The sequence below is a fragment of the Archocentrus centrarchus genome, chromosome 24 (genome assembly GCF_007364275.1).
Source record: "Archocentrus centrarchus isolate MPI-CPG fArcCen1 chromosome 24, fArcCen1, whole genome shotgun sequence".
Taxonomy (NCBI): domain Eukaryota; kingdom Metazoa; phylum Chordata; class Actinopteri; order Cichliformes; family Cichlidae; genus Archocentrus; species Archocentrus centrarchus.
Window position 1 is genome coordinate 15,427,722 of NC_044369.1, and position 27,169 is coordinate 15,454,890.

The 27,169-nt window shown below is 41.4% G+C and overlaps 2 protein-coding genes across 4 annotated transcripts in view; one reads left to right on the forward strand and one right to left on the reverse strand.

The window, feature by feature from the left end:
• wasf1 (WASP family member 1) overlaps positions 1-12,039 on the forward strand; it is a 70,494-nt gene extending 58,455 nt beyond the window's left edge. The window contains exons 7-11 of one of the 2 annotated variants that reach the window (XM_030721148.1): positions 2,198-2,254; positions 2,930-3,093; positions 5,824-6,003; positions 8,982-9,547; positions 10,392-12,039. In XM_030721148.1, coding sequence (XP_030577008.1) covers positions 2,198-2,254; positions 2,930-3,093; positions 5,824-6,003; positions 8,982-9,547; positions 10,392-10,549 — 1,125 coding nt within the window. In that variant the 3' untranslated portion in view covers positions 10,550-12,039. The remainder of the gene's footprint in view (positions 1-2,197; positions 2,255-2,929; positions 3,094-5,823; positions 6,004-8,981; positions 9,548-10,391) is intronic. The other variant, XM_030721147.1, reaches the window with a different exon arrangement.
• A 1,982-nt stretch (positions 12,040-14,021) lies between these two features.
• kif25 (kinesin family member 25) lies at positions 14,022-27,147 on the reverse strand. 2 transcript variants are annotated; one of them, XM_030721568.1, is made up of 15 exons: positions 26,842-27,147; positions 26,634-26,735; positions 24,621-24,737; positions 23,295-23,436; positions 21,824-21,927; positions 21,639-21,724; positions 21,525-21,558; positions 21,368-21,435; positions 21,201-21,275; positions 20,879-21,025; positions 20,568-20,741; positions 15,681-15,835; positions 15,347-15,592; positions 15,068-15,223; positions 14,022-14,888 (listed from the first exon to the last, which is right to left on the reverse strand). In XM_030721568.1, exons 1-15 carry the CDS (start codon positions 26,908-26,910, stop codon positions 14,737-14,739), a joined length of 1,827 nt encoding a protein of 608 aa, XP_030577428.1. In that variant the 5' UTR covers positions 26,911-27,147; the 3' UTR covers positions 14,022-14,736. The 2 variants fall into 2 exon arrangements, with proteins under 2 accessions (XP_030577428.1, XP_030577429.1); XM_030721569.1 differs by having other exon boundaries at positions 14,023-14,888; positions 26,670-26,735.
• Positions 27,148-27,169: the final 22 nt, after the last annotated feature.

Sequence of the window (27,169 nt, forward strand, 5' to 3'; positions counted from 1 at the left end):
TCTGCTGAGTCTGTCAATTTAAACATGGAAACAGAACTCTACACACGAATGGCAGCACATACCTGTAGTGTGTCTGCCCATATGAGCACAGGTGCGCACACAGGAACACATTCTGTATATAAAATAAATCTATAACTGCTGTGTTGCGCACACACTCATAAACACACTGTGCTTACACAGCAGCACTTCCTCTGCCAGTACCAGTCCGTTCAGATGAAAGATGACAACCTAGCGGAGGCACACAGCACGCTGAAAATTAGCTACCGGTACATATATAACAGCTGTGACCCCCCCCCCCCCCCACACACACACACACACAGAGAAATGCTCTCTCTCATTTTCCTCTTGTACAAACACTGTTTAATCTCTTCTTTCCCATTAACAAAAACTTATTGTCACACTGATTGCTGCACGACAGCATTAAAGCCATCACTCTGATGCTGTATTTGATGGATGGTTTGTCTGACACTATACAATTGAGTGCCACCTGTCTTTCCTGTAACCCCTTGTGCTCATATTATTAAAACAAGAAAAAAAATCTGTCATAATAGCCTATAAACACAAGAGGAGTTTTATAGTACATAAGCTTATTTTTATTATATTAGGTGTTCTTTAATGTTTCTTTATATAATGCCAAGAGAGTAAAACTAAAAATGTTTCAGGAAGCCAGAGTTTAGGAAGAGGAAAACTAATCATTGGATTGATATTGGAGAATGCAGCTGAATTTTAGAGGCTCAGTGCAGTTTGGACATGGTAGAAGGCCTTGACTACCTAATAAATAATAAACTTTTAGTGAAGATATATTAATGTGTTGAAGCAGAGCAGAAGGCGGTTGTGTGTCTGAATGTGTGTGTTTAAGCGGAGAGGCTTTTCCTCAGTCGATACCTCATCAGGGATAATAGGCCACGATGATTCAGAACATAATCGATGTGCATTAAAGTTGGAATTTATTCTCTCAGCGGTCCGGCCGCGGCAGTGGAAGGACAAAATCAGTATCATTTAGCCAAACTAGAGGAGATGCTGTCCACAACATGCAACGTATCACCCAACATGTTTCATCTGAGCGCACACACACACTTATTGACTGAGAAGGGTAGGCAAGCCTTGAGGATCTGTGTGACATAAAAGAAATTGATTAGTATTGGTTTTAATGGCATATCAGTGTTGCAGGCTGGAAAGAATACACACACACACACACACACACACACACACACACACACACATACACCTCTATTTAGTATTTCTGCAGTTAGATATAGTATTACAATAATTGTTTGATACCATAGAAACTGAATATCACCATGTGTTGTAAATTGTCTTATTTGAAGTGATTCTAAATATATTTGTGAAGATTTACATGCACGTCCTTAATAAAAGCAAACGGGCTGAGTGCCGTAGGAAGTTAGAAAGCAGACATATAATGTCTCACATCAAACTCACCGTTGGCTTAAGACATTTTGGGGGATCTGCTGATCAACAAAAATACAGGCTAAATCAGTTTCAGCCTTAAAATGTCCAAAAAGTTTATAAGTTTGCTTTTATTACAGTTGTTTATGTTAGCATTGAATATTTTTTTTACATGAATGCATATTTTAAGGTGGTAAAGTTGACTAAAGACTGTACAGTGTTTTCATGCATATCTTTATATTTAGCTGAACTGTGAAAAACCCCTTTATGTTTTATTGCCCTTCTTTAATATAATCTATCTCATTATTTTGAGTTGGCTAGCGTGTGTGTGCGCATGCGCGCGTGTGTGTGTGTGCGCGCATTTCTGTGTTTTGCATGTCATTCTCTAGTGTGGGCTGTTGCTGTGCATCACATGTACAAACACACTTTCTTTCACTCCCCCCATTCTAGTGAGATCTCTCCCTTTCTACCTTAGTCTGTCTGTTTGGGATGAAGCAGCGCTCTGTTATTTTTACCGTGTCTGTGAGCGTTGCGCTGGACTGTGCGTGCCATTGCGTCCTCCCTGCATTGTGACGTCCCCAGCGTTGTGCACGTTGTCATTTTCTGTTTAACAGCACTTTTTTTTTTTCCCCCTTTCCCTTTTGTCCTACTTCTCACCGCCCACTCTGTTTTTGTCCCTGTTGACTGTGTGCAGCGCTGCTGTGCTCAATCCTGTGCAGTGTTGATTATTTTGAACCCCCTCCCCTCACCCCTGGTGCTTCTCTTGTGGTTTTTGTTTTTGTTCTTGTAGTTGCAGGACCCCCGCATGTATGATCAGGTCTATAGGTACTTAGACCTTCCAGGGCAGGTATGTGAAAAAACAGCGATTATTTGATTAAAAAAAAAAAAATGAATTCTACCTCAGCAGCTTGCTGCTGTTTCTTTCCTGTGTTGCAAATCAGTCATGCTGAAGTCTGGGAGTCAGGGATTGCTGTTTGATGATGGACATGAGATTATCACAAAATATTGCCTCTTTCTTTATTGACTTTCAAGCTTTAGAAAAGATATTTACTGTGATTTGATTTGGTCAGTCAATGAGCACTCCCTGTTCCCAAGCTTGTATGATGCAGTGTTTTCTGTGAAGCACTCCTCCTTTAAAAATCTGCTTTTGAGTTTAAGATCACAGATGTTGTTAAGACTGGTGTGGTAGGTTGATATTTATGTGGCACCTGTAAAATAAATTGACGCTCTGGAACATGTATTAAGTTTTGGATTTGTGTGTGTGTCTTTCTACTCCTATAAAAATAAATCTGACTGTAATTTTCAAGCTCTACCTGTTGTTTAAGTGTGTAACAGTTCTTCATCTGTTTTATGTTTCATTGCTAATCTTATATTTTCTCTCCCGCTCATTTCCTTTCTCTCTGTCATCTTTGTTGTCACCCCCAAAACACCTCTCATTGATTCATCCACCACTTCCCATTATTCCTTTAAACTATTCCTTCCCCCTCCATCCCCGTCACCATCATCGCCTCCTCTACTGAAGCTGAAGGCGATAGACCGTCCGCACGAGCCGGAAAAGGTACCGCGAGCACCTCACGATCGCAAGAAGGAGTGGCAGAAACTGGCACTAGGGGCAGAGCTCGCCCAGGATTTACCTGAAGACAAACACAGAGAGGCCAACGGATCTGCAGGTTATCACGACAACAGGTGAGTGAAGGCGGCTGCGTCGTCAAGCGAGACTTGCTGGTGCTAGTTAGTCAGGTATCAAGTGGTGGAAGTAACATGCATATTACATCCTGAGAGCCAAAAATCTAATTTAAAAGAACAAACTTGATAAAAACTGATTCATCAGCAGGATGTAATCACTCGTATGTACAAAAATAAATTGCGTCCAGTCCACAGAGAATCGCTTCTTGCAATTTACACTTCACTGGCACTGGGGAAATGCAGCCACAAAAGGGATGATTAAGGTCCTTCACAGTTGTGATTGCTTTTATTGTGCCTCAAAGCTGGAGTGCCACTCATGTTCAGTAATTTCCCTGCCAGTCAATGTGATTAATAAGAAAAGATTTTATGCAAATTGGTGGTTTTGTTGGATCTGTCAGTATCGTGGATGGCTGACACAAAATCTTTTCTGCAAGCATTGATGAGAATGGATTTCAAGTAAATAGATCCCACAGTGTCGGACCAAAGATGTGGTTGTCAGTGTTTGATTTACGATGTTGTGGACAAATAGCAACAGTGTCTTCTGATGGGCACTCACCTAGACCGTGACAACAGCATCAACAGAATTACTGTAGCAGAAATTCATTCTTGGAAATGGAAATATGGACTTTTGTGGCCTGTGAGAATGCATTTACTCTTCATCAAAAGTGCCATGCCTTTTAGTAAAAGAGCTGTCTTTTACTATTCTTGTTTTTATTAATATTGTTTTACATATTTTGAATTTAAATTTAGTTGATGTATATTGTGTGACCAGATCTTTCTGATGGCCAGAAGAAAACATACACATGACCTTTAAGTTCATACAATACTGTGCAAATGTCACAAGCCACCTCTCATTTCTTTAGATTTTTCTTCCAATGAGACAGACTTTCTTCTAATTTTTTAAAGTGGTCTTGCACAATTATTCTCCAGGCTTTCTGAAGGTCTTTCAAAGTTTTTCTTGTTTTTTCACTCATTTTCAGTACAGTTCTTGTACCTGACCATTTTCAAATGTGTTTTTGTTTGTTAAGCCACTTAAACACTGACCTATGAGTCATTCAAGCTGAAAAAAGGCACCTAACTCAAAGTATGAACCAAAGAACCAATGAAAATTGTATCTTTAGGCACTTTACTAGCAGCCTATCACAAAAACACAGCATTTGTTCACATTTCTTTAGCTGAATCTATGAAAAATGCCAAACATAAAATGGTTTGACAGGCATAAAATACAATTTTTGCACGAAAAAGGTGATTCACAAAGAGCTATTAGCAAAAACCTGCCATATCTCAGCATGGTGTGCAATGTGCCCTTTTAAAAAAAAATTGAGGAAACTGGACAAGTGGGGGACAAAAGAAGAAGCCTAAAAAAAAAAAAAAAATCTACAGCAGATGAACAGTAGCTGAAAAACATGTTGTGAAGAAATAGGGGAATCCAGCAAAGCTGGGACCTGAGAGATGCATCTTTACTGTTCAGTTGGTCCATCTGCTGTTCCCTGAAGCCTCATCAGAAATGGTCTCAGTGGGAGGGTGGCTGTTAAGAAGCCATTCTTAAGTGAAACGGGGAAAAAAGGCTGAAGTATGCCAAATTACACAAGAACTGGAGAGAAAATTAGTGCCAACAGGTCTTACAGAGTCATGAATCCAAATTTGACATTTTTGGTTCAAGTCATCAGCACGTGCAGCGGAGGTCAGGATGTGTTGTATAAATGATCTGCAGCCATCTGTAAAACATGGTGGAGGCTCTGTTGTGGTCTGTTGGGGCTGCATTTCAGCCACTGGTGTTGAAGATCTTCTCAAAATTGATGGAATTATGAACACCACATTGTACTGTCAGATTTTGATTCACCATGCAATACCATCTGTATAGCATCTGATTGGCAATGGCTTCATTTTTCAGCATGACAATGATCCCAAACACACTGCCCATGTAGTAAAAAAAAACCTGGATAGAAAAGCACACAATGGAACAGTATCAGTCATGGATTGGCCTCCCATGAGCCCAGACCTCAACATTACTGAAAGCAGTTTGTTATCATCGTGACAGAGAACGGAACAAAAGTCAGCCAACATCCAAAGAAGAGTTCTGAATGTCCTTCAAGAAGCCTGGAGAACTGTTCCTAAAGACTACTTAAAGAAATGACAAGAAAGCTGCCTCAGAGAGTTCAGGCTGTGTTGAAGATGGTCATACCAAATATTACTTTCAAACTCATTAGAATCATACAAACATATATACTGCATATACCTGACTTATATACTGTTTTTCCATGTATGTTTCAACAAATCAATGCACCTTAAAGACAGCACTTAAAGAAATCAGGGGTGCCTCAAGACCTTTGCACAGTACTCTTGAATTACCTCAAAGTTTCTGCACAGCTAAAGGTCTTAGAGCTGTGTGTGTTGGATCAAAAACTCCATTGTATAGAAAATTAGTACAAGTTGGGTTTTTTTTTTCTTCTTTTTTTTTAACCTACAGTATCAGCACATGGTAAAATGGCTGAGAAACATGCATCTGTTCTATGTAAAGCATCTTTACTGCCCAAGAATATGTGAGGTTCTTTTTACTTGACATGATTTAAGTTCTGATAGATAAACAGCTTCGTGCAGGTAAGAATTCTAGGTGCAGAGAACCCACAACACTGTATGACACAAGAGTCACTAAATCCAAATTAAAGCCAGCTGAACCGAACATGATGTGATTAAATGAGTGAAAATAAAACCTGTTTCTCTGCTCAGGACTCATTTGTACATGGAGCATTTGGACGGGCCCTTCTCCCTGGCGGCGCTGCCCTACACCCAGATGAACGAGCTGCTCAGCCGTACAGGGGACAGAATGTATTCCCGACCCCATGACCCTCCACCGCCACCACCTCCTATGCACCCACTGGGAGAGATTAAGCCACCTTCTGTGATCAGGTGGGACAGGAGACATCATACTGAACAGCCTCAGTTTTTACTCTGTTACTCTAGCTCTGTTTGCTGTCTCACCTACATGTAAAAAGGAAATAGGTGCTTCAAGCAGATTATAACAATTCTAAAGAATTAACTATAACTACTATTCCACATGCACACACACTTTGCCTTGTTTATCTCCTTTCCTCATACACATTCATCACATAGAGAGTGGCCTTCAATTACTGATTCTGCAGATTTTCTTGCTGATGGACCACAAAAGAAAAACATGTGATGGAGTGCTACATGGTTTGAGAGTTTGTGGAACAAAGACTGAGTAAAAAGAAAAGAGGCTTGGTGAAGGGCAGGATCAGTAGTGTGTTAAGGCCACTGAACATATTACAGGTTGTTTTTCTGCTGCACACATTGGCCGCTTATGAAACTGTTTTTTTTTTTTTTTTAAGGATGAAGAGATCAGAGGGAATGATTAAGGAAACACCAGAGAAATATCCCATTGATTTTTTTTTTATTCGCACTTGCCCTTGCATCTGTCTTCTCCTCTTGCTCTTGTATTTACTTTTAGTTTTTCTGACCTTTAATTCTGGTGTCTTGCTGTTTTTTTTGTTTTTGGTTTTTTTTTTAACCATTTTACAAGTTCTCATCATTATGTTCCGTAGGATCTCATTTCCTCACTTCACCTCCTCTGAAAACTTTGCTTTAGTGCAGCACATTAAGTAGCTGTCCTGAGAGGAAGCACTCCGCACTTTATTTTTTTTCCTACCTCTTGTCTTGTCTCTTGCTGTGCCTTTTTTTTTTTCTCTGCAGAGCAGTTTTCTCCATAGGAGGAAAACTGATTGTGGACACATTGCCCTCTGTGTTGTCCTGGTTAGTGGTTTACCTACCCACGCAGGTTCAGCATCCTGTGTGATGCTCAGGGATCTTTAACCTCTAATTTAATGTGCTGACATTCAAGTAGAAATGGCTTCATCACTCTATCCACGCGTCTGTGACAGCACTGCAGTTTTACAAAGCTACTGTAGGTACGGTTACGTCCACACTCCCAGCAGCTGCTTCTGATGCGCCGCTGCACATTTTTAATTGAAAAGATAAGAATTTGATTTTGTTGAACAAAACAAACTCAGTTGTTGACATTCGCCTCTTGTGACTAGACAGAGTTACTGTTGTTACAATTGTCAGGCTTTCCATTTTCACTCGGCACACGTGCAGTTGTTGGAGACAGATTTAGAAATTTTTTTCTTCCAGCTGACTCTTTTTAAAACAAAAATCTTGATGATTACACATGATGAGGTTCTGATAGGCTGAGGCTAAAGGTGCAGGTCGTGGAAATAAAGAAGCAGCTTTGTTCTCGTATTGCAGTGTGAAGCTAATTAGCTTCATAGCAAGTGTAATATGGAAAATACAAAGCCTGGTGGTAGATTGTGTCCGTCAAGTGGAACGCTCTATTCTGCTGTTTTGTTGTCAAGCAGCTGATGTCACTGTGAGCGTCGGAAAAGGTGGTGGAGCAAAATGGGTCAATTTGGGACTTGAAGGAGCTGCTTGTTTAATGCTTTTTGTTAAACTACATCCCTGCTAATGTCCTAAATGAGATTCACAAATGTCTGAAAAAATTAAAAAAAATTTATTTTTTTTTTAATCTGTGATGAAAAGCATAGATTCAACAAGGTGCCTCACAGATTTTGCTCGAGCCCTGGTGACTGTGGAGGCCATTTGAGTACAGTGAGCTCATTGTCTTGCTCAGGAAACCAGCTTGATGATTTGGGCTTCATGACATGGGGCGTTATCCTGCTGGAAGCATCCATCATAGATGGGTACACTGTGGTCATAAAAGGATTGACATGATCAGCAACAGTACTCACTTTGGCTGTGTCATTTAAACAATGCTTAGTTGGTACCAAGGGGTGTGCCAAGAAAATATCCCCCTTACCATTACACCACCAGTAGCCTGAACCATTGATACAAAGGAGGATGGATCCATGCTTTCGTGTTATTTCCACCAAATTTTGACCCTACCCTCTGAATGGTGTGGCAGAAATTGACACTCACCAGACCAGGCAACATTTTTTCAGTTTTCCAGTGTCCAATTTTGGTGAGTTTGAGTGAGCTGTAGCCTCACTTTACTGCTGTTAGCTGACGGGAGTGGCACACGGTGTGGTCTTCTGTTGCTGTAGCCCATCTGCTTCAAGGTTCAATGTGTTGTGTGTTCAAAGATGTTTTTGGGTTGTAACAGGTGGCATTTGAGTTACTGTTGCCTTCCCATCAGCCTGAAGAAGTCTCCTTTGGGCCATTCTCCTCAGACATCAAGACAACATTTTCACATTGAGAAGTGCTACTCGATATTTTCTCTCTCTCTCTCCCTCTCACTCTTTTTTTTTTTTTTTTTTTTAAACCCTAGAGATGGTTTTTTGGGAAAATCCCAGTAAATCCATAGTTTCTGGAATACTCAGACCAGCCCATCTGGTGCCACTTCAAAGTTGTTTAAATTACCGTTCTTCCCTATTTTGATGCTTGGACTGAACTTCAGCAGGTCACATTTACATGCCTAAATGCACTGAGTTTCCGCCATGTGATCGGCTGATCATATATTTGTGTTAACGAGCAGTTGAACAGGTATACCGTGGCATAAGTGGCCGGTGAGTGTATGTCTGTATTATCCGAACAGAAGCCCAAATCTCTTAATTGTCAACATTACTAAAGGAAAGCATGAAACCATAATATTTTGGCATGTTTGCAAACCATTAGCTCTACCTCTATATACAATTTAATTGAAGCCTATCATACATTTTAGAGGTCAAAATATTAATTTAAAAAATAACTAGTAACTAATGCTGTCAGGTATATTTAAGTAAAGTATATGTCTACACAAAGTGTTTTGGTGGGTGCTTTGAGAGGATTTATTTTATATAAAAGGCCTATAATGATAGTCTACCTAAGTGGAAAAAGGCCAGATTGTCAACCACATTTGTGTTTCTTCTCCCCTCCAGCTCCAGTTCTGGTTTTTCCGACAGCAGACCCCAGTCTCCAGCCCGGACAGCAGGGCACAACTCCAGCACTCCTCCTCCGCCTCCTCCTCTGCCTCCTCCTCCTCCACCCTTACCCTGCACAGGCTTGCGGGGCACTCCTCCTCCTATTCCTCCTCTACCAGTCCAGCAGCACCCCCCAGCCATCCCACCTCCCCCTGCTCCCCTCCAGATAGCCCCTGGAGTGCTCCACCCAGCCCCTCCACCTGTGGCGCCTCCCCTCCCCTCCTTATCCCCGGCTCGTCTCCAGCAGGTCCTGGACAAAGGTCCATCTGCAGGCCCTGGGACTCAGTCAGACAGCAGCATCCTGCCTCCTCCCCCACCACCACCTCCTCTGCCCCTCCCAGGAGCACGGAGCTCATCACCCTGTCCATCAGCGCCGCCACCTGTGCCGGCCTTCCCCTCAGCAGGAGCCATGGCCTCCCCTCCTCCCCACACCGTCCACGATGTGGGGACCAAGAGGCACCATCCAGCCAATCTGCCACCCATCAGCGATGCACGCAGCGTCCTGTTGGAGGCTATCAGAAAAGGTGACATGTTTGCAAATGCATGTGCAAGAAGTTATTTTAAATTGTGTTGTGGCCAGATTTTCATAGTAGCCTCTACATCTTGAAAAGATTCTGTGATGCCTTTCTTGAAGAAAAACTCCCTCCAAAATTTGCTGCTTTTTCTTGTCGTACATTAGAACTGGATTTTTGTAAAGCCGTAAAAGAAGACCGTGAAAGAAATTTGAAGATCTCACTCTTTTGTTTACCTCCCATTATGCTCATTTCCAGCTCCAAAATGTCTTTATTAGAGTAGCTTTGCATGATTCAGTTTAGGTATTCCTTGGACCTTGGTGCAGCCACTCAGTTTCATCTTCTGTATGAAACAAGCCATTTTAGCTCTCTTACCCCTCCTTTTAAACCAACTTTCTTCTGATTGAGTTCCCCTGCAAACAGATTTGAACAGCAGGAGAGCAGGGCTGCTGTGCTCACAGCCAGAGTTGTGTGTCTGAGATGACCAAATTAAAGATATCTGCCCTCACTGACAACATTCAGAGGCAAGAGTAGAAAAAATGGTCTGAAACTGATCGTTTAGAACAGTGTGAAGCCTTGTTAGAAATACCACCTTATTTGGCCTTGTATAATATGAGCATCCCCATGTTGTAACACTATATGTATGATAGAAAGCGATTTATCCAGCTTTATGCAGATGGATTAAATCGGATGCCTGTGTTTAACGTGTTAAGCAAGATGAATGCTCAGCTATGGCTAAGTTGGGTTCATTTTGCTTCATTACAGCTGTTCTGTGTAACCTTAGTTTATCAGGAGTTTCAGGAGCCGTGATATTTGATCATTGCAAACATCCTCTTTCTCAATTTCCCTGCTGCAGGCATACAGCTGCGAAAAGTGGAGGAGCAGCGAGAACAAGAGGCTAAGCATGAGCGAGTGGGTAATGATGTGGCCACCATCCTGTCACGCCGCATCGCCGTGGAATACTCCGACTCCGAGGACGAGTCCGAGTTCGACGAAGGAGACTGGATGGAATGACGGTGGCGAGGGAGAACAGAGGGAATACTCTGAGGGTGGAGGCGCCCCACCCTCCAGCAGTACCCCACCCCTGCACTCCACACCTCAACATCAAAAAGTGAAACACGGTTACCGACCACTTTTCCTCTCATGCTTTTTGTTTCTTTTTTGTTTATATCTCGTCATATCTTTGTCTTGTTGTGGTTTGTGTTCGGTGGAGGATCTCCACGTCACCTTTGTCGGTCTTTCTAGTGTTCCAACAGTAGGTGTGTTTTTTGGGGGTCTTTTTGGTCTATTTCATTCTTTGCTGCACCTACCACAGTTTTGTTTCTGCTGGATTTCTTGTGATGAAATCCCTTATGTTTACTATTGTTCTACATGAAGATAACGTTTTTGAAGAGCCACTTGTTTTCGTTTCTTACCTGTGCTTTGATGTTTTAAAAAGAAAAAAAAAAGATGAAAAGAACAAATGAAGGCATGTTGCATCTATCTTTAGTTCTCCAATAAAGTTTTGCCACCTGGTGGCTGAACATGGCATTGAGTGAATGCTGCTTTATTTTAATCATCTTTTATTTACCTAATACAACTGAAACATTTGTGTTAACAGGCCAGTAGTATCCAACACTGACCACCAGCTAGGTCCCCCCCCCCCCCCCCTTTTTTTTGTTTTGTTTTGTTTTGTTATCAGGAATGACTTTACCACTAAGGACAAGCAAAAGATTGTGTTGCTGTGTCATGTGATAATTGTTGTATGGTTGAAATGAAGATGGGGAAACATATGGCTACTTTGGTCACATGTGTGCTTATCCATCCACTTACATTTAACCTTTACCCCAGGGAAATGTATGCCTAGAGATTGAGCTTCTCTGCCTGCTCCGAGTTCAGAGGAGCCACGTCTGCTATCGTTGACATCAGGCAATGTCAAAGAAAAACACTAAGCCATTGTTTATATTGAGCTCCCTTCATTTTCTCACGCTCTTTGCCGCAGAAATGGACACTGGAAGCAATTTGATGCTGTAGATAAACATCAGAATTCCTGCCTCTCTTAGTGTTCCTGATTTAAAATATATATATATATATACAGTGTACAGAGGAAACCTGAGTTTTTGGGAATCTGACTGACACCAGATGCAAACCAGTCAACGTCAGGGATGGCAGCTTTTCCCTCAGATCCCCCCTTACTGTGTAACTGCTCACTAACGGGAAGCCTTACCTCGTTTGGGACTACAGCTCTGCGTAGTACTGCCGTTTGAGGCGTAGAGGAGAAGCTTACATTCTGCCTTGTTTTGGCTCATTTGAAAGAAAATGTCTGCCATCCTTTTTCTGTTTGTTTGATTTTTAATTTTTTTTTCCTTCTATTTGCCTTATTGTTCGTACAAAACGTATTGTTGAGTTGATGAATGTATTGTGCTGTTACTACTTACTTGCCTGCGCTTGTATGAATTCGCTGTTTCTATGTTTGGGGGGGGGGGGCTGGTTTGAAAAGAAAAAGGAAAAAAAAATAAAGATTAGATCAATACTGTATACCATGTAACTTATGTAACTGTTGACTGTAACAGTTTGCTTGAATTAATAAAAATCTAATGTTATGTTTCAGGGTTTGTTGTTGTTGTTGTTGTTGAGTTTGCCTGATCTGAGCCCTGTTCTTTGGAAAAGGATAACTGAGTTAGCTTGATTTGATTACTGGTTGCACACAAGCCAGGATTTCACAATGTGCTAAACAGATTAAAAATGATAATAATACGAGCAGCAGTCCCTAAACTCAAACCTGCAAAAGTGCAGATTTATTCGCATGCAACTGGATCACATCCAAGTGAACGCTGAACAGTCCCTTTTCATTAAGGGCACTGGCACAATTTTGCTGTTACAATTACATGACATGAATTAAATTCTTTAATATAATGAAAAAAGCTACAAATACCTGTTCATTTAAAAAAAAAAAAAAAAAAAAAGCCAACTCAAATTTAATTTGGGATATTGTGAGCAGAAGGTACTGCCAGTTCAGGTGGATTGAAAGAAATATTTCCAGTTCACATGACCCAAATCAAAAGGCTGATTGCTAAACTTCAGCTGAAGCTCTCCACCATCATTTTACTTTTATTTCAAAATAAAAGCACACCATTAACTGAGTTATTTTTCTCCAGCAGTAACAAATGAACAAGGCCTTTCTGTGTGGAGTTTGCATGTTCTCCTCTGGGTACTCCGGCTTCCTCCCACAGTCCAAAGACATGCAGTCAGTGGAGTTAATTGGTGATTCTAAATTGCCCATAGGTGTGAATGGTTGTCTGTCTCTCTGTGTTGGCCTTGCGACAGGCTGGCGACCTGTCCAGCGTGTACCCTGCCTCTCACACCATGACAGCTGGGATAGGCTCCAGTGGAAGAGGATGGATTACCAAATGAAGCGGATTGCAGTTAGAGCCATGTTAACTTTTTAAAAAAAATCTGAATAGCATCGTGTGAACCGACAGTATGCTGTCTGAAGAGCATGACTGGGAATTCAGCAGCAAATTTCACAGTGACCACTTGCAACCTCCAGCAAACACTTACCAACCGGTTGGGGAATACACATTTTTCCTTAACTGGAGAGGTCTAATTTCCTTAATCCATGTGTGAAGATGACCTCCCAGGAGTTTATCTAAGGAGAATTTTCACGAATTTCCACAAATTATCCACATCTGGAATGCTCTACAAAAAGTCATCCCAATTAGAAACTGTCCTTGATTTCCTTACATGCAGAAAAAGAGAGAAGGTTAAAGTTCAGTTTCATGCACTTCCCATTGCCATTTCTCTCGTCTCATTCCCACTTCTCCTTTCCTCTGTTGTCTCCCTAAATGCTCCCATAGTTTCTGTGTTTATTATCTTCTCACTCCTGTTCCAGTCATATTTATATATTTTTTTCTTCTGTCACTCTTTATCGTCTAAGCCTGCAGCAAAAAAAAAAAAACCACTTTAGGCATTTCAGGGTTCCTGTCAGGGTGGCACATGTGCCTCAAAATATGCCAGCTTTGGGACTGCATGGATTAGAGAATCAAAACAAGAACGTCACATCGCAGTTTGCAGCATGCTGGTAGGAGGAGGCCTTATTAATAAGTGTGAGTGTGTGTGTGTAACTAAGGGGAGCTGATGAAAAAGAGATTTAATTACCAGATACAGTGTGGTATTCTATTCGAGCTGGGAAGATGTCCAACTGCTTCACTTTGGAGGGAATTGTGTGATTTTTCTTCCCAACATTAGAATGCAGTCAAAATACCTGAAATTGCATTTGCAAATAATCAGTAGGGTGTGTACTTTATTATCACAATGATGCATTACGCCACACTGGACTAATAACTTTACAGCTTCCTACCTGTGTGTGTGCGTGGATTCCTCCCCGTTATCCACACAGAGGTGAGAGCTTAGTGGAAAAATTACCCATCATAACCTGTATATTTGTATATGACACATTTGTTTTTGTTTGGTTTTTTATTTATATGTTTTCAGCACATTTTTCTCAAGAAAAGACTAATACAAAAAAAATGCATATCATCTGTTTATTTCTAATACTGACACATTTTTCTATTTTATTGTAGCTTCTGAAAGATTTTTAACATGTAACCAAAAAGCGTGTGATTCCCATAAATATGGTATAAACATAAACGCTGGGAAAAAAAGAGAAGGTGAAGCATGAGAATATATTAGGACTCAAGAAGCTTTTGTGACATACAGTACAGTTCTGTTTACTGCTGCTATGTTTTTATACTTTAGCTGCAATGTAGACTAAAATTAATAAAGTACCAATAAAATATTCTCATAGTTATTAAGTTTGTATATCATGAACTACACATGCATTGCAAGAATTTCATTGCACGCAGTATTACAAAGGATCAGCACTTTCAGAAAACATTCAGACTTTTAATTCTACTTAAATGTATAAATATGTATGTTACTTGAAAGATGCTTGTACAGTTATTAAGGAAACTGGTATTATGGGAGGGGTAAAGCATGATCTGCAATCTGAGCGTCCAACACAAAGTAACACAACATCCAATAACTGCAATGAAGATCCTCTTACGCTGGTTAAGGCTAGTATGAAGTTCTTAATACTATCATACAAAAATACCTCATCGTGAGCATGGATGATCTGCTTCTTTTTGTAACCCTCATCCTCACCTTTCTTTCTGTTGCAATGACTCATAAAGGATCTGTGCTGCAGTTCTTCCTTTGCTTTCTTACTTAACTTTGAGGCTGTTATTTTTTCTTCGGGGCGGCTCCTTTTGGACCTGGCGTGCCCGCGTCCCAAAACCAAGAGATTGCAGGGACTCCGTGATGAAGCGCTGGGTGGGGGAGACACAGAGCATCACTAGCAGCTTGGCATCACCACCTGGTGGATGAAATGAGAGGTGCAAAAGGTTGAAGACACGTTTTTTTTCCTTTCCTTTCCTTGCACTGGATTCCAGCACTGGATTACATTATTGTGGAGCTGAGTTAATCTTTCCCAGAGGATGCAAACATGGAAATCTTGAGTCACTGGGCTTAAAAAGAATAAACGGTGTGACTCACCTATGGCATCCTGCAGCAGATGAGTGAGTTTGCTGTTCCTGTAAGGGACGTGTGGTCTGTGTTCAGCCAGAGCTCCCAGGACATCAAAGAGAGCCGAGAGACTGCGGTTTATACACGATGACTCCCAGAGAGCTGCACCTGAAACTCCAGACATACCTGGCACACATTTACATGACCGGTTACTTAATCTGTTCTGTGACCACCCATTAGTTAGGTTTTACTATCTGGAGTTAAATAAAGGTTAAAACAAGTAATCATCCTCCACCACAGAGCACCTACCAACACACTCGCTACCAGCCAGGTCCACCAGCTGAAGCTTTGTCCTGAATGGCGTCTCTGAGATGCTGTTCCGCGGGGAGGGGCAGGGGGAAAGGGAAGGGGTCGAACAAGGAGAGGACGCGGGACTTGCAGAGAGTTCGTCGGATGAGTTGCGGGTGGTGAGGTTGGCACGGCGACAACGTGGACTCCACCACTCCTTCTGGGTGGAGCGCCGCATGTCCATCTTGGCACTCTGTAGCCTGCGGGCTGAATGGAAGAGTGAAAGGGTTACAATGCAGGATCGTGTGAACGGTCAGTCAGCGGTGCTTGATGAGTTCTCAGGAATGCATCTCACCCAGGGCCACTGCATTGGGGCTCTTGGAGGAAACCATGAGGGTGACAATGAGGTGAGAGCGTGATGAGTCGGTGTGGACCAGGGTGGGACAGTGAGCCCTGAGCTTCTGAACGCTGCTAATAATCTGCATCACCTCGGCGGCATTATTCACAGGCCTGCAAAACATACAGGGACAGTACTTAAAAAAAAAGGAATTATATTTTTAGATTTCTGTAATATATTATCAGCCAAATTTGCAGCTCTTCTTTGCTCTGTGGAGTCTAACTGTTTTGACTTTCGCCACAGCGCTGCTTTCAACCACATCACATTTTATAAATTTAACCAAGTGAAAAATCACATTATATGCCTCCCCAGCACAAGTCAGTCACACTCTCCATCGAGCTAATTAAATTGTGGAACACTAGAAGAAGTAATGTGGAGAAAACCACAGCTAAAAGTCATGATTGACTTTAAAAGGTGACCTTAATGTTCTGCTTGTTAAAAAATTTTTTTGCTTCATTTACTCTTAAAACATCACACTTCTAGATGAGCAAAGACCTCTTTATTTAACTTCACTGCCGTCTGCAATCAAATCAAACTTCTTTGCAAAGTTCCACTTTCTTAATATATTAGCTTCAGCTGGCCCCTTTTCCTCTTGGCATAAAAGCTCACTTAGACTCAAAAAATGAACTGATTGCAATTTGATGGTCAAAGATCAAATTTGCTGTGATTTGGCTCACGGTAGGCCTCTACCAGGGGTGCTCCAATTTCCCTTGCAGTTCTGTTGTTGTTATTGTTGTTTTTGCAGTGTTGTTTGTGGCTGATGAGGCCAATGTGGGAATGGCAATCTCGGTTCGCTTGTCCGCTGCTCCTTTCTGGAGTGTTTCCTCTCTGAACTTGAGGTGCTGCTTCAGTGTGCCTCTCCACTTTGGGTGATCAGCTGTGAGGTCTTCCCAGGACTCTGCTTGTTGATTCCCAGGGGCTTCGTGTCCCACTTGGAGACATCTCTGTAGCACAGCTGAGGGCTGCCTGCTGTTCTCTTGCCAGATGCCAGCTTGCTGTAGAGGAGGTCTTTGTCTGCATATATTGTATTTACCTTAATATGTGTGAAATGTCATAATTGAGTGGTGCAGTGATGTGGTTGTTAACACTACTGCCTCAAAGCAAGAAAGAAGGGTCCTAGTGCAAACCTCCTGGGTGCCTGGGACCTTTCTAGGTGGAGCCTGTATGTTCTCCCCATAATGGGTTAAGAAAATTGATGGACAGATGGATGTTGTCATAATAGCATATGAATTCTTGCATTATAGCCAAAGACAACCTCTGTAGTGAGCTGGTCCCAAAGATAACCCGAGCAAATACAAAATGCAGTTTTTAAATGATGATTTCATTTATTAAGGGGAAAAAAAGCTCTCCAAATCTACCTGGCCCTGTGCGAAAGAGTAATTTCCATCCCTTCATAAATCAAGAATTAACTGTGATTAACCGCATTTTTTTTTTTTTTTTTTTTTTTTTAGCCTGTCATGTCTGGCAGTTTTCGCACTCAGAATATGATCCGAATACGCTGGTGTACCAAACATATTTGCTTTTCCAAGAATAGCTCTTTAAGTTTTACAATAGGCTACTCTTGTTAGCATGTATTTAGTTTGTATTTTGATTTTATTTTATTTATTTATACCAGGCGTGACAGGCAGAAAGGAAAGGGTACAAAAAGGAGTGAGAAAGAAAAACAAAAACAAAACAAAGGTGAGAAAAGAATAATCAAAGAATGATATCCACATATCTACACCTGCACACACATACGCATACACCCAAACACACACATAATCCTGCTGTTGCTTGCAAGTAATGTGTGTATGTGCCTCTGTCATGGAACGTACTCACCAATGGAGGCAAGAAACTGCAATCCTGCCCCTCGTGATCCAGAGGCGAACGGGAAAGGACCCAGGGGACGCGGCCTATCCACGGCCCACCAGGACATCAGAAGACGAGAGGCCACACATCCCGATGGCAACTGCGCACACACCCCAGAGGAGGAAGGAGGGAGACCCCAGACGGACCCCCCCACGGCCAAACGGCAAGAGTCCAGACAGCCAGAGGCACTGAGCAGCCAACCCCCGCCGCGGGCCGGCATCCCCCGCACGAGCCGCGAATGCGGCCCCAGGGCCCCAGGCGCCCGAGAACCGCCCGACACCCAGCAGAGCCCCCCCCACGCCAAAGAGGCCCGAGCCACCCCCAGGCCACAACCGCCAAGGGAGCGGGCCAAGAACCACGCCAAGACATCCAGCCGCGAACCCCGGGACCCACGGGCACCCGACACTCCAGGGGAAGCAGTGGCAACCAGCAGGAAGCAGCAGGAAGCGATAGGGAGTGATAGGGAGGGGGGACTCCCAACCTCCGCAACCATGTCCCACAGGTGCCAAGGCTCAGTGAACCACAGGCCCAGGCCCTGCTGTCCATACACTCACACACATGCACACACACACACACACACACACACACACACATGTACCACACACATACATACGCACACACACGCACACACACGTACCACACACACACACACGCACACACATGCACCACACACACACACACACACACGCACACACATGCACCATACACACACACACAAATGCACCACACACACACACACACAAATGCACCACACACACACACACAAATCATATATTCATACTCACACATATGACTGTCACACATTCATGCGCACACACACAGAACTTCTTTGGACACCAAGTGTGGGTGAGAGGGTACCGCATTTTTTTTTAAGCTGAGTTCACTAACCATACTCAGGCTTGATTACTGCCAGACCTGCTGAATCAAGAACCCACTTAAATAGAACCTGTCTGACAAAGTGAAGTAGGCTAAAAGATCTCAAAATGCAACACATCATGCCACAATCTAAAAAATAAATAAATAATACTAATATCTATCAGTCTGGAAAGGGTTAAAAACCATTTCTAACGATTTGGGACTCCAGTGAACCACAGTGAAAGTCATTATCCACAAATGGAGAAAACTTGGAACAGTGGTAAACCTTCCCAGAAGTGGCCAGTCTACCAAAATTACTCCAAGAGCACAGTGACTCACCCAGGATGTCACAAAAGAACCCAGAACAACATCTAAAGAACTGCAGGCCTCACTTGCCTCAGTTAAGGTCAGAGTTCATGATTCAACAATAAGAAAGAGACTGGGCAAAAATGACATCCATGGGAGAGTTCAAGGAGAAAACCACTGCTGACCAAAAAAGAACACAAATCTCACATTAAATTTTGCCAAAAACAGCTTGATGATCCCCAAGACTTCTGGGAAAATATTCTGTGGACTGATGAGACAAAAATTGGACTTTTTGGAAAGTCTGAGTCCCGTTACATCTGGTATAAAACTAACAGCATTTCATAAAAAGAACATCAGATCAACAGTCAAACATGTTGGTGGTAGTGTGATGGTCTGGGGCTGCTTTGCTGCTTCAGGACAACTTGCTGTAAATGAATCATGAATTCGGCCTCTACCAGAAAATCCTGAAGGAGAATGTCTGTCCATCAGTTCATGCCCTGAAGCTCAACAGCTCAAAACAAAAACAAAATGAAGGTTTCGGAGCGACCTCGTCAAAGTCTGGACACAAATCAGATTTAAATGTTTTGGCATGACCTTAAATAGGTCATTCATGCTAGAAAACCCTCCAATGTGGCCGAATTAAAACAATTCTGCAAAGAAGAGTGGGCCAAAATTCCTCCACAGTGACGTGAAAGACTCACTGCCAGTTATCACAAACACTTGATTGCAGTTCTTGCTGCCAAGGATGACACAGTCAGCTATTAGGTTCAGGGAGCAGTTAATTTTTTCACACGGGATCAGGCAGGTTTGGAAAGCTTTTTTTTTTTTTTTTTTTTTTAAATAAATTAAATAATAATTTAAAAACTGCATTTTGTAGCTATTCATGTTAACTTTGTCTAATATTAAAAATTGTTTGATGATCTGAAACAGGTAAGTGTGAAAAATATGCAAAAAAAAAAAACTAAATAAGGGAGGGGGCAAATCTCTATGTCGCATATTAAAAATGACCTCACAAACACAAACAACAACCTAAAGGTCTGTTTAGATGAGGTACAACTCATATTAATGGGAAAAATGAAAATGTGGGTTTGTTTGGTTGGCGAAGGCAAACTGCTGTGAAGCAGTAATGCTTTTTGGCTGACCTTAGGATGTTCTTTACCTCCACACTGTGTCTCCTGCTATTAGAGCATCACTCATTTTAGACAGAATTTCATGTAGCCAATAAATAAAAAAGTAGTTATTGGCATTCTTGGGATCAAATTATTCAATTTTTGCCAACTGCAGATGGAAAAAAAATCAAGTTGTTTCACAGCCTTATAAAGTTGCTAAAGCTAAAAACTTTTCAGAGTTGGGAGCAACATCAGCACTCATCGGGAGTCATTTGTCTTTCACTTTTGCTTTCCTTAAGCTCCATTTTCACCACTATTCAATTCAGAGCAGAATTTCTGGCTCCTTATCTTTTTAAAGCTTCATAAGCTTGTGTGTGTAAATTAGTTCAGAGCAAATAGCATAGAGTGGGCTGAGCTTCTTTCCTCTGCCCACTACAACCAGAAACGTGGCCGAGAGCAGAATTCCTGTCTGCGTAATCAGAAACCAAATAAATAAAGCCTGAAAAAAAAAACAGAGGAGGACAACTGGTAATTCCATGTGGGCCCAACAGTACACATGCCCTCTTTTAACATTGCACTGGTCTTGGGGCTTTTGTCAAAAGCCATGGCCTCTAAAAACAAAGTCCACGGTCACAAAACTAGCAGTGTAGTTGCTCTTATAGTATGTAGAACACTCATACAAAAGCACACATAAGAACTGCTGCACCTCAGCTCTGGCTCTACTCACTCATATGTGAGGGAGGGGACCTGGCTGGCACCAGAGGCAGTGGTGATGACGTCCCGGCGCTGGCCAGCGGCGTTCCTTTCATCTCTGGCCAGCAGGTCAAACACCTCATTGTTGTACACTTCCAAAACTGACACTTCTACTGTGTGACTTTCTGCTGGCTTCTCAGAGATCAGCCTGGGTATAACATGGTAACAGAAATCATGTTTTCTGATGGATCAAACTACTGAACAGATGTCGTAAACATTTCTTATTGTTAGATGCCAGACATTTTGAGAAACACATACAAATAAGCCCTTTTTCCCCCCCCTCACCAAAAGAGCTCAGCAGCAGCCTTAGGGATAATACCCTGCTGTGCCTCCTGCTGTGTCCCTGAGAGCTCGTCCAGGAACTGGGATCCCATCATGGTGTGAGTCTTTCCACTGCCTGTTTGCCCATATGCCATGATACACACATTATAGCTGAAAGGCAGGAAGGAAGTCGACATTCAATTAATGCTGAAACCATGCAGTCATATTATGCTGCTCAATTTGTTCCATGCACCAGAGTATTAAATGAAGACAGTTACATTAATTCATCTGAATAACATTTGACTCATTATAGTGTTCTTTTTTTTTCAGATTGTTTCATGCTCACCCATCCAGCAGAGATGTGAGAAGTGACTTGACTTCTTCAAACACAGCATCCTGGGAATCCTCCGGTCCGTGCACCCTGAAACGAGTGCACATCACAGTTAAAAAAAAAATTAAAAAAATTCTGAGAAATGCTAGCCACTGCATTACAATGTCAACATTTTGTTTTACCTCTCAAACTCAAACATTTTATTTTGCACCAGCATCCCCGCCTTCATGCAATTCACCATCACTGTGTCCTGAAATGAGAGGAGGAGTTAAAGTGAGGATACAAAAGCAGGTGCGCAGCAATCAACGAAAATCATTCGCAAGAGTCGGCAAAACTCACATCACTGATTGCGTGGATTACTTCCTCTGATGACCTGATAGAGAAAACACTGGGTTATCTCAACTTTTCTTATTTTTAACATGTCCATTCATGTTGCATTGTGTGTTGACCCACCCTGATCCAGAAGTGGAGGACTCAGTGTGGTCAAAGGGAAGAACTGGACGCACCCTACAGTGAACCCTAATGTTCCCTCTGAGCTCCTGCAGTAAATTAAACATCAGAGATTAAAGGGTTTATTACAGCTCTCTCTTTTTTATTCAGTGATTTAACACTGCTGTCAGAAAAGCCTCTCTCCCTACCACCAGCATGTTGTGAAGTTCTTTCCTCTTCTGCCTCTCTGCCCTGCAATTCTCCCTTTCCTCCTCCAGAGAGCGCTCCAGGGCTGCAACACGAGCCTGCAAATCTGGGAGCGAAGTGTTGTCAGTAAGCATTCTTCTGCCATAACCGAGGTTCAGTGTTTCACACAAATATTTACTCTCTTTTTAGCAGTATATACAGTCATATACAACACCAGCATTACACTGTGTCATTTATTTAATAAAACTTAAGCCAAAATGCAAAAGCAGTGTGTAAAAAAACTAAGTAGACCCCATGAAATCACCATAGTTTCTATAGTCACTTTTAGCCATAGTAACTTGAAGTAAGCTGTTTTATCTCTGATTTTATCAGTGTCTCACATCATTGTGGAGCAATCTGACTCTTCTTTTGCTTAAGTTCAGTTTTATTTGAGGTTTGTGGGCATTTGTTTATGCACAACTCTCTTAAGATCCATTCACAGCATTTCAGTCAGGTTGAGGTCTGGACTTTGACTGGTCATTGCAACACCTTAAGTCTTTTTTTCAGTCATTGTGTTGTAGATTTGATGCTGTGCTTTGGATCATTTGTATGACTCAGCTTCAGCCGTAAGCAGTCTCAAACTTGCAACTACAACTATTTTAAGTAACGTGAATGAAAGGCCATCTGTGTAACTATCAACTCCGGAGCAACGGTCATCTGTAAATCTTTAAATTCAGGCCAAGTCCCAGGACACACACACACACACACACCTGGCAGCAAACGGCTGCATTCACACACGTCAGGCTGAGACAGTTATTATGAAATGAACTGTGAATGGCCACAACTTTGTCTGTGTGATTAAACAGTATTTGAAACAATACTTCATTGTGGAAGCCTTGAGAAAATTAACTGACTATCTGAACTTTAATTTAAAGGATACTGTCTCAGAAAACTGACACTAATGTACAGTTTAAGACAAAAATATAAAGGCATTCATGTACTTCTGGGTGCTAATGTTTAATCAAAAATATTATTTTCACAGCCAGGATATTAAAAATGTGTAACAGCACCAGGATTTTTCTTCCCATCTGTGTTCAACCCAATTATCACCAGTCATGCCAAAGGATTCCTGATTTGACAGATTCTTGCATATTTTGTTTGTACTTGCAACTTCCAAAAGAACATAAATAAATAATGATGACTAATTTTTAACATTTTAAACTTCTGAATCCTGGGATTGTCAGTCTCAAAAATCATTTTAGGTGAACTTTTAATCCATTAAATTCAGTCATAAAGGCAGAATCTACATGCTTAATGATGCTGCTCCTCTAATGGCTCCACTGCTTCAGCTCACTACACCAAACCAGGATCCAAGGACATCCCCACATTTTGACCCAAAATGCATTCAAAACACCAAATCTAATCGCTGTAACCTCCAGGAGATGATGAAGATACTTCATTTATGCTAACCTGAAGTTCCATTCAGATACTTACTCTGAAACTCATCTTCACTGTGGCCATTCAGACAAGAGCTGGCTTGCTCTACTTTCTCCAGGAGCTGCTTGCTCTGCTCCTCCAACTCAGTGGCAAAGCTCACACACACTGAAAATATTTCACTCAGGTCCTGCTTCACAGCCTGCCACAAACACAAGAGAGGACAGATGAAGGGTGTGTTTAAATATAGGCTTCCTTACTATACATACACATATCCTGTACTTGATCCAGCTGCCTTAGCTAATTATAGACCAATCTCCAGTCTTCCTCATTTCAAAAATTCTTAAAAGAATAGTTGTCAAACAGCTAACTGATCATTTGCAGAGGAGTGGTCTGTTTGAGGAGTGTTTGAGCAATAGTGAAGGTTACGAATGACCTTCTTATGACCTCAGTGCAGTGTTTGATACTGTTGATCACAATAATATAATACAAAGATAAGAATAGACTGTTTGTATTAAAGGAAATGCATTGCAGCGGTTTAAAACACATCTATCTAATAGACTCCAATGTGTGCATTTCAATGGGGAGTTTTCTTCACACACAAAAGTTAGTCATGGAGTTCCACAGGGTTTTGTGCTAGGACCAATACTGTTTAAATTATACATGCTTCCCTTAAGCAGTATTATTAAAAAAAAAAACAAAAAAACACTGGATACATTTTCATTGCTATGCAGATGATGCATAGCTATATCTAAACCTGAAACCAGATGACACACAGTTTAGATAAACAGGCATGTCTTAAAAACATAAAGGCCTGGATGTCCCATAATTTTCTTCTTCTAAATTCAGACAAAACTGAAGTTGTTATTATAATTGGTCCTGAAAATCTTAGATACATGGTGCCTAACCAAACCCTTACTCTGGATGACATTAATTTGACCTCCAGCAACACAGTAGGAAACCCTGGAGGTGTTTTTGACCAGGTTATGTCCTGCAGTGTGCACATTAAACAAATATGTATGACTGTTTCTTTCATTTATGCAATATCTCTAATATTAGAAACATCCTGTCTCAGAGTGATTCTGAAAGACAAGTACATTGTTTTTTTTACTTCTGGGTTGGACCACTGTAATTAATTAAGCACTTATCCACTCACCTCTGTTCACTCCTCACTGTTTATATACCACTGCAGCCCATCATTGCATTTGTCTTCTCTCTGCCTTAGCCTGTTATATAAGCTGCACACAGGCTACTTTTCACTGTGTCAAAGTGTCATTTTGTCAGTGTTGTCCCATGAAGAGATATATTTAAATATCTGCAGAAATGTGAGGGGTGTACACACTTTTGTGATGCACTGTATAAACACACATCTCAATGTATTTTTACCCGAAGCCCTGAGAGGAGCTTGATGAGGGCTGACTGAGTTATCTTCTGTGTATCACTCTGGAGCTGATGATGGGGCAGAGCCTTGGTTTCCTCTTCATGGCGCTGTCTACCCAAACACTGAAAATAATCAAACACGCAAATGTGAGTCACCATATTATCTGACACAGAAAAAAGAAAAGAAATGAAATGATTCTGGTGACAACATATTTTCCAGTGACCTTTAATTTGAAAATTTAAAAAAGCAAGCAAACCAGAATGTAATATTCTTCTTTTCTGGTTTTCCAGCATTATTTTACTTTTGCTTGATTTTTAACCTAGATCTTGTGTGTACACATTTTTTTTTAACCAGTCTGCTGTTTAGAGTTCAGCTTTCTTTGCAGTAACACAGCCAGAGGCACTACGAAGCTTAACGAGCTGATCAAGAAGGGTGGGTCTGTGGTGGAGGCTTCACTGGAGCCCCTAGAGTCAGTTATTGAAAGGAGAATGTTGCAAAAGCTGCTTAACATAACAGACAACACATCACATCCCCTGCATGATCTAATGTTTTCAGTAAGAGCCTCCTTCAACTCAGCTGTAATAAGGAGAGATAAAGAAAATCTTTCCAACCCACTGCAATTAAAATATGTCATGACTCACCTAAGACTTACCCTAAGAGGGGCAATGCATAGCACACTTGCTACTTTTGATTTGCACACTCTACTTACTTATATGCTACTACTATCTTAAAATGTAAATTTATTTGTAATTATTTTATCTTGTAGTACAGTCTGGGGGTCTCAACCCTGTGGCTCTGGAGCTCTTTTGCTCTCTGTGACCTTTAAAGAAAAGTGATTTATTGGACAAAGACAATTTTTGTAGTTTTGCCTCTGCACACCACCATGGTGGATTATAAAGCAAATAATTAAAATGCAAAGTGCAGGCTTTCAGCTTTAATTCAAGGGGTTTTACAAAGCTTTTTCCATTAACTGTTAGGAATTACAGTTATACAGTTTTTTATACACAGTCACCCATTTTCAGAGGGTGAAAATTAATTGGGTAATTGTCTGGCAAGTGAGGCCCGTTCCCTTATTATTTCATAACAAATGAAGCAGACATAATATCTGATTAAAATTATTCAGACATTTATATTTTATACCTCTTCTTTGTATTTTTAAGTATAAGGCTCAAAGAGATGTCAATGCAAGTGAGGGAGGCTACCACTAGGCTGAAACCAGGAGGCAATGTTATTGCATAGGCACGTGTGGCTGCCAGCGGAACTAGGTCACTAGTGTTTATTGATGAGACTGCTTATAGAAGTAGCAGGATGAATTGTCAAGTGTGCAGGGCTATAGTCTCTGCTCAGATTCAGCCAAATACTACAAAACTGATCAGATAGCACTTCACAGTGGTCACTCGGTCACCTGATCCCAACCAACAAAGAATGCTTTTCAGTTATTAAATACAAAACTGAAGGCAGAAAGCCCCACAAACAAGCAGCAACTGAAGGTGGCTGCAGTAAAGGCCTGGCAGAGCAAGTAATCTGCAAAGTACAGTGGAGGGGGTGATAGTCATTTGCCTCTAATTTGTTACTAAATTATGAGTAACAAACAGAACAGCTTGATGGGAAGATTATGCTCCATTATACACACAACACTGCAACAGAATTTTTTTTAAGAGACGGGTTGGTTTGCAACTAACTCAGCAGCAGCTCATATGGATTTAGATTTGATTTATTTTAATTTTAAGGCTAAATGTTGATTTTCAAAATCCACCAGAAGATTTCTTCCCTTTTAGACACACATGCAGTTAACCACCCAAAGGGAAATTGATTCAAATGTTCCCACACACAGAGTAAGTATAAGGGGCAATAAACCTCATGCATTTAAGGCAAGTGACTGAAGCACAGGCACACTCCAACACCCACCGGCACTAAAAACCATTCAAAAAAGAAGAAATAAGGAAAATGCAAATCCAATCATACACACAAAAGCTATTCTTGAGGTCCGTGAAAACCATAACACAGAAAAAAATTACCAAGAATTCCGCTTTAGGCAAAGATGATCTTCTCACCTCTGCAAATCTTAAATGAAGAAGGGCATTCTCTGTCTCCAGTTCAAGTATTCTCTCCTCTTTACTCTGAAACACAGAAAATTGGTGTCCTAATGGATTTTGCATGCAGTTTGTGCAGCTCATGTTAAGTAACCTGTAAAATTTTAAAAACCTAATAAATTCAGTGACTCACCCTTAATTTGTGCTCCAGCAGGTGTACCTGATGTGCAAATATTTGGTCTCGGTTTATAAAGAGAGGCATTTTCTAGAAGTAAGGAAGCAAGTATAGAGCGGCTTGTCTGGCCTCGTCCCTTTTCTTTCTCAGCTGATCATGTCGTGTCCTCTCAGGTCATATAATCGGATTAGTAACGATCAGCGGCAGCTCTCTCATTTCTGCTTACCTGTCTGTGTTTGTAAGGTGTCGGTTACAGTATGTTGCCTTCAGACTGGCTTGAAAACAATAACTGTTTTATTGTGATATAAGCACGGCAGCTCGTTTAAAATGTTTTACATCTCCCTTC

What these genes read in the sequence shown, in the direction of transcription:
- kif25 (XM_030721568.1), bottom strand. Translation starts at nt 26,910, where the DNA reads ATGCCTCTCTTTATAAACCGAGACCAAATATTTGCACATCAGGTACAC. An exon ending in TGCTGGAGCACAAATTAAGG is followed by an intron (nt 26,736 to 26,841) that starts GTGAGTCACTGA and finishes TCTGTGTTTCAG; the next exon opens with AGTAAAGAGGAGAGAATACT. An exon ending in CTCACATCTCTGCTGGATGG is followed by an intron (nt 21,026 to 21,200) that starts GTGAGCATGAAA and finishes CCTGCCTTTCAG; the next exon opens with CTATAATGTGTGTATCATGG.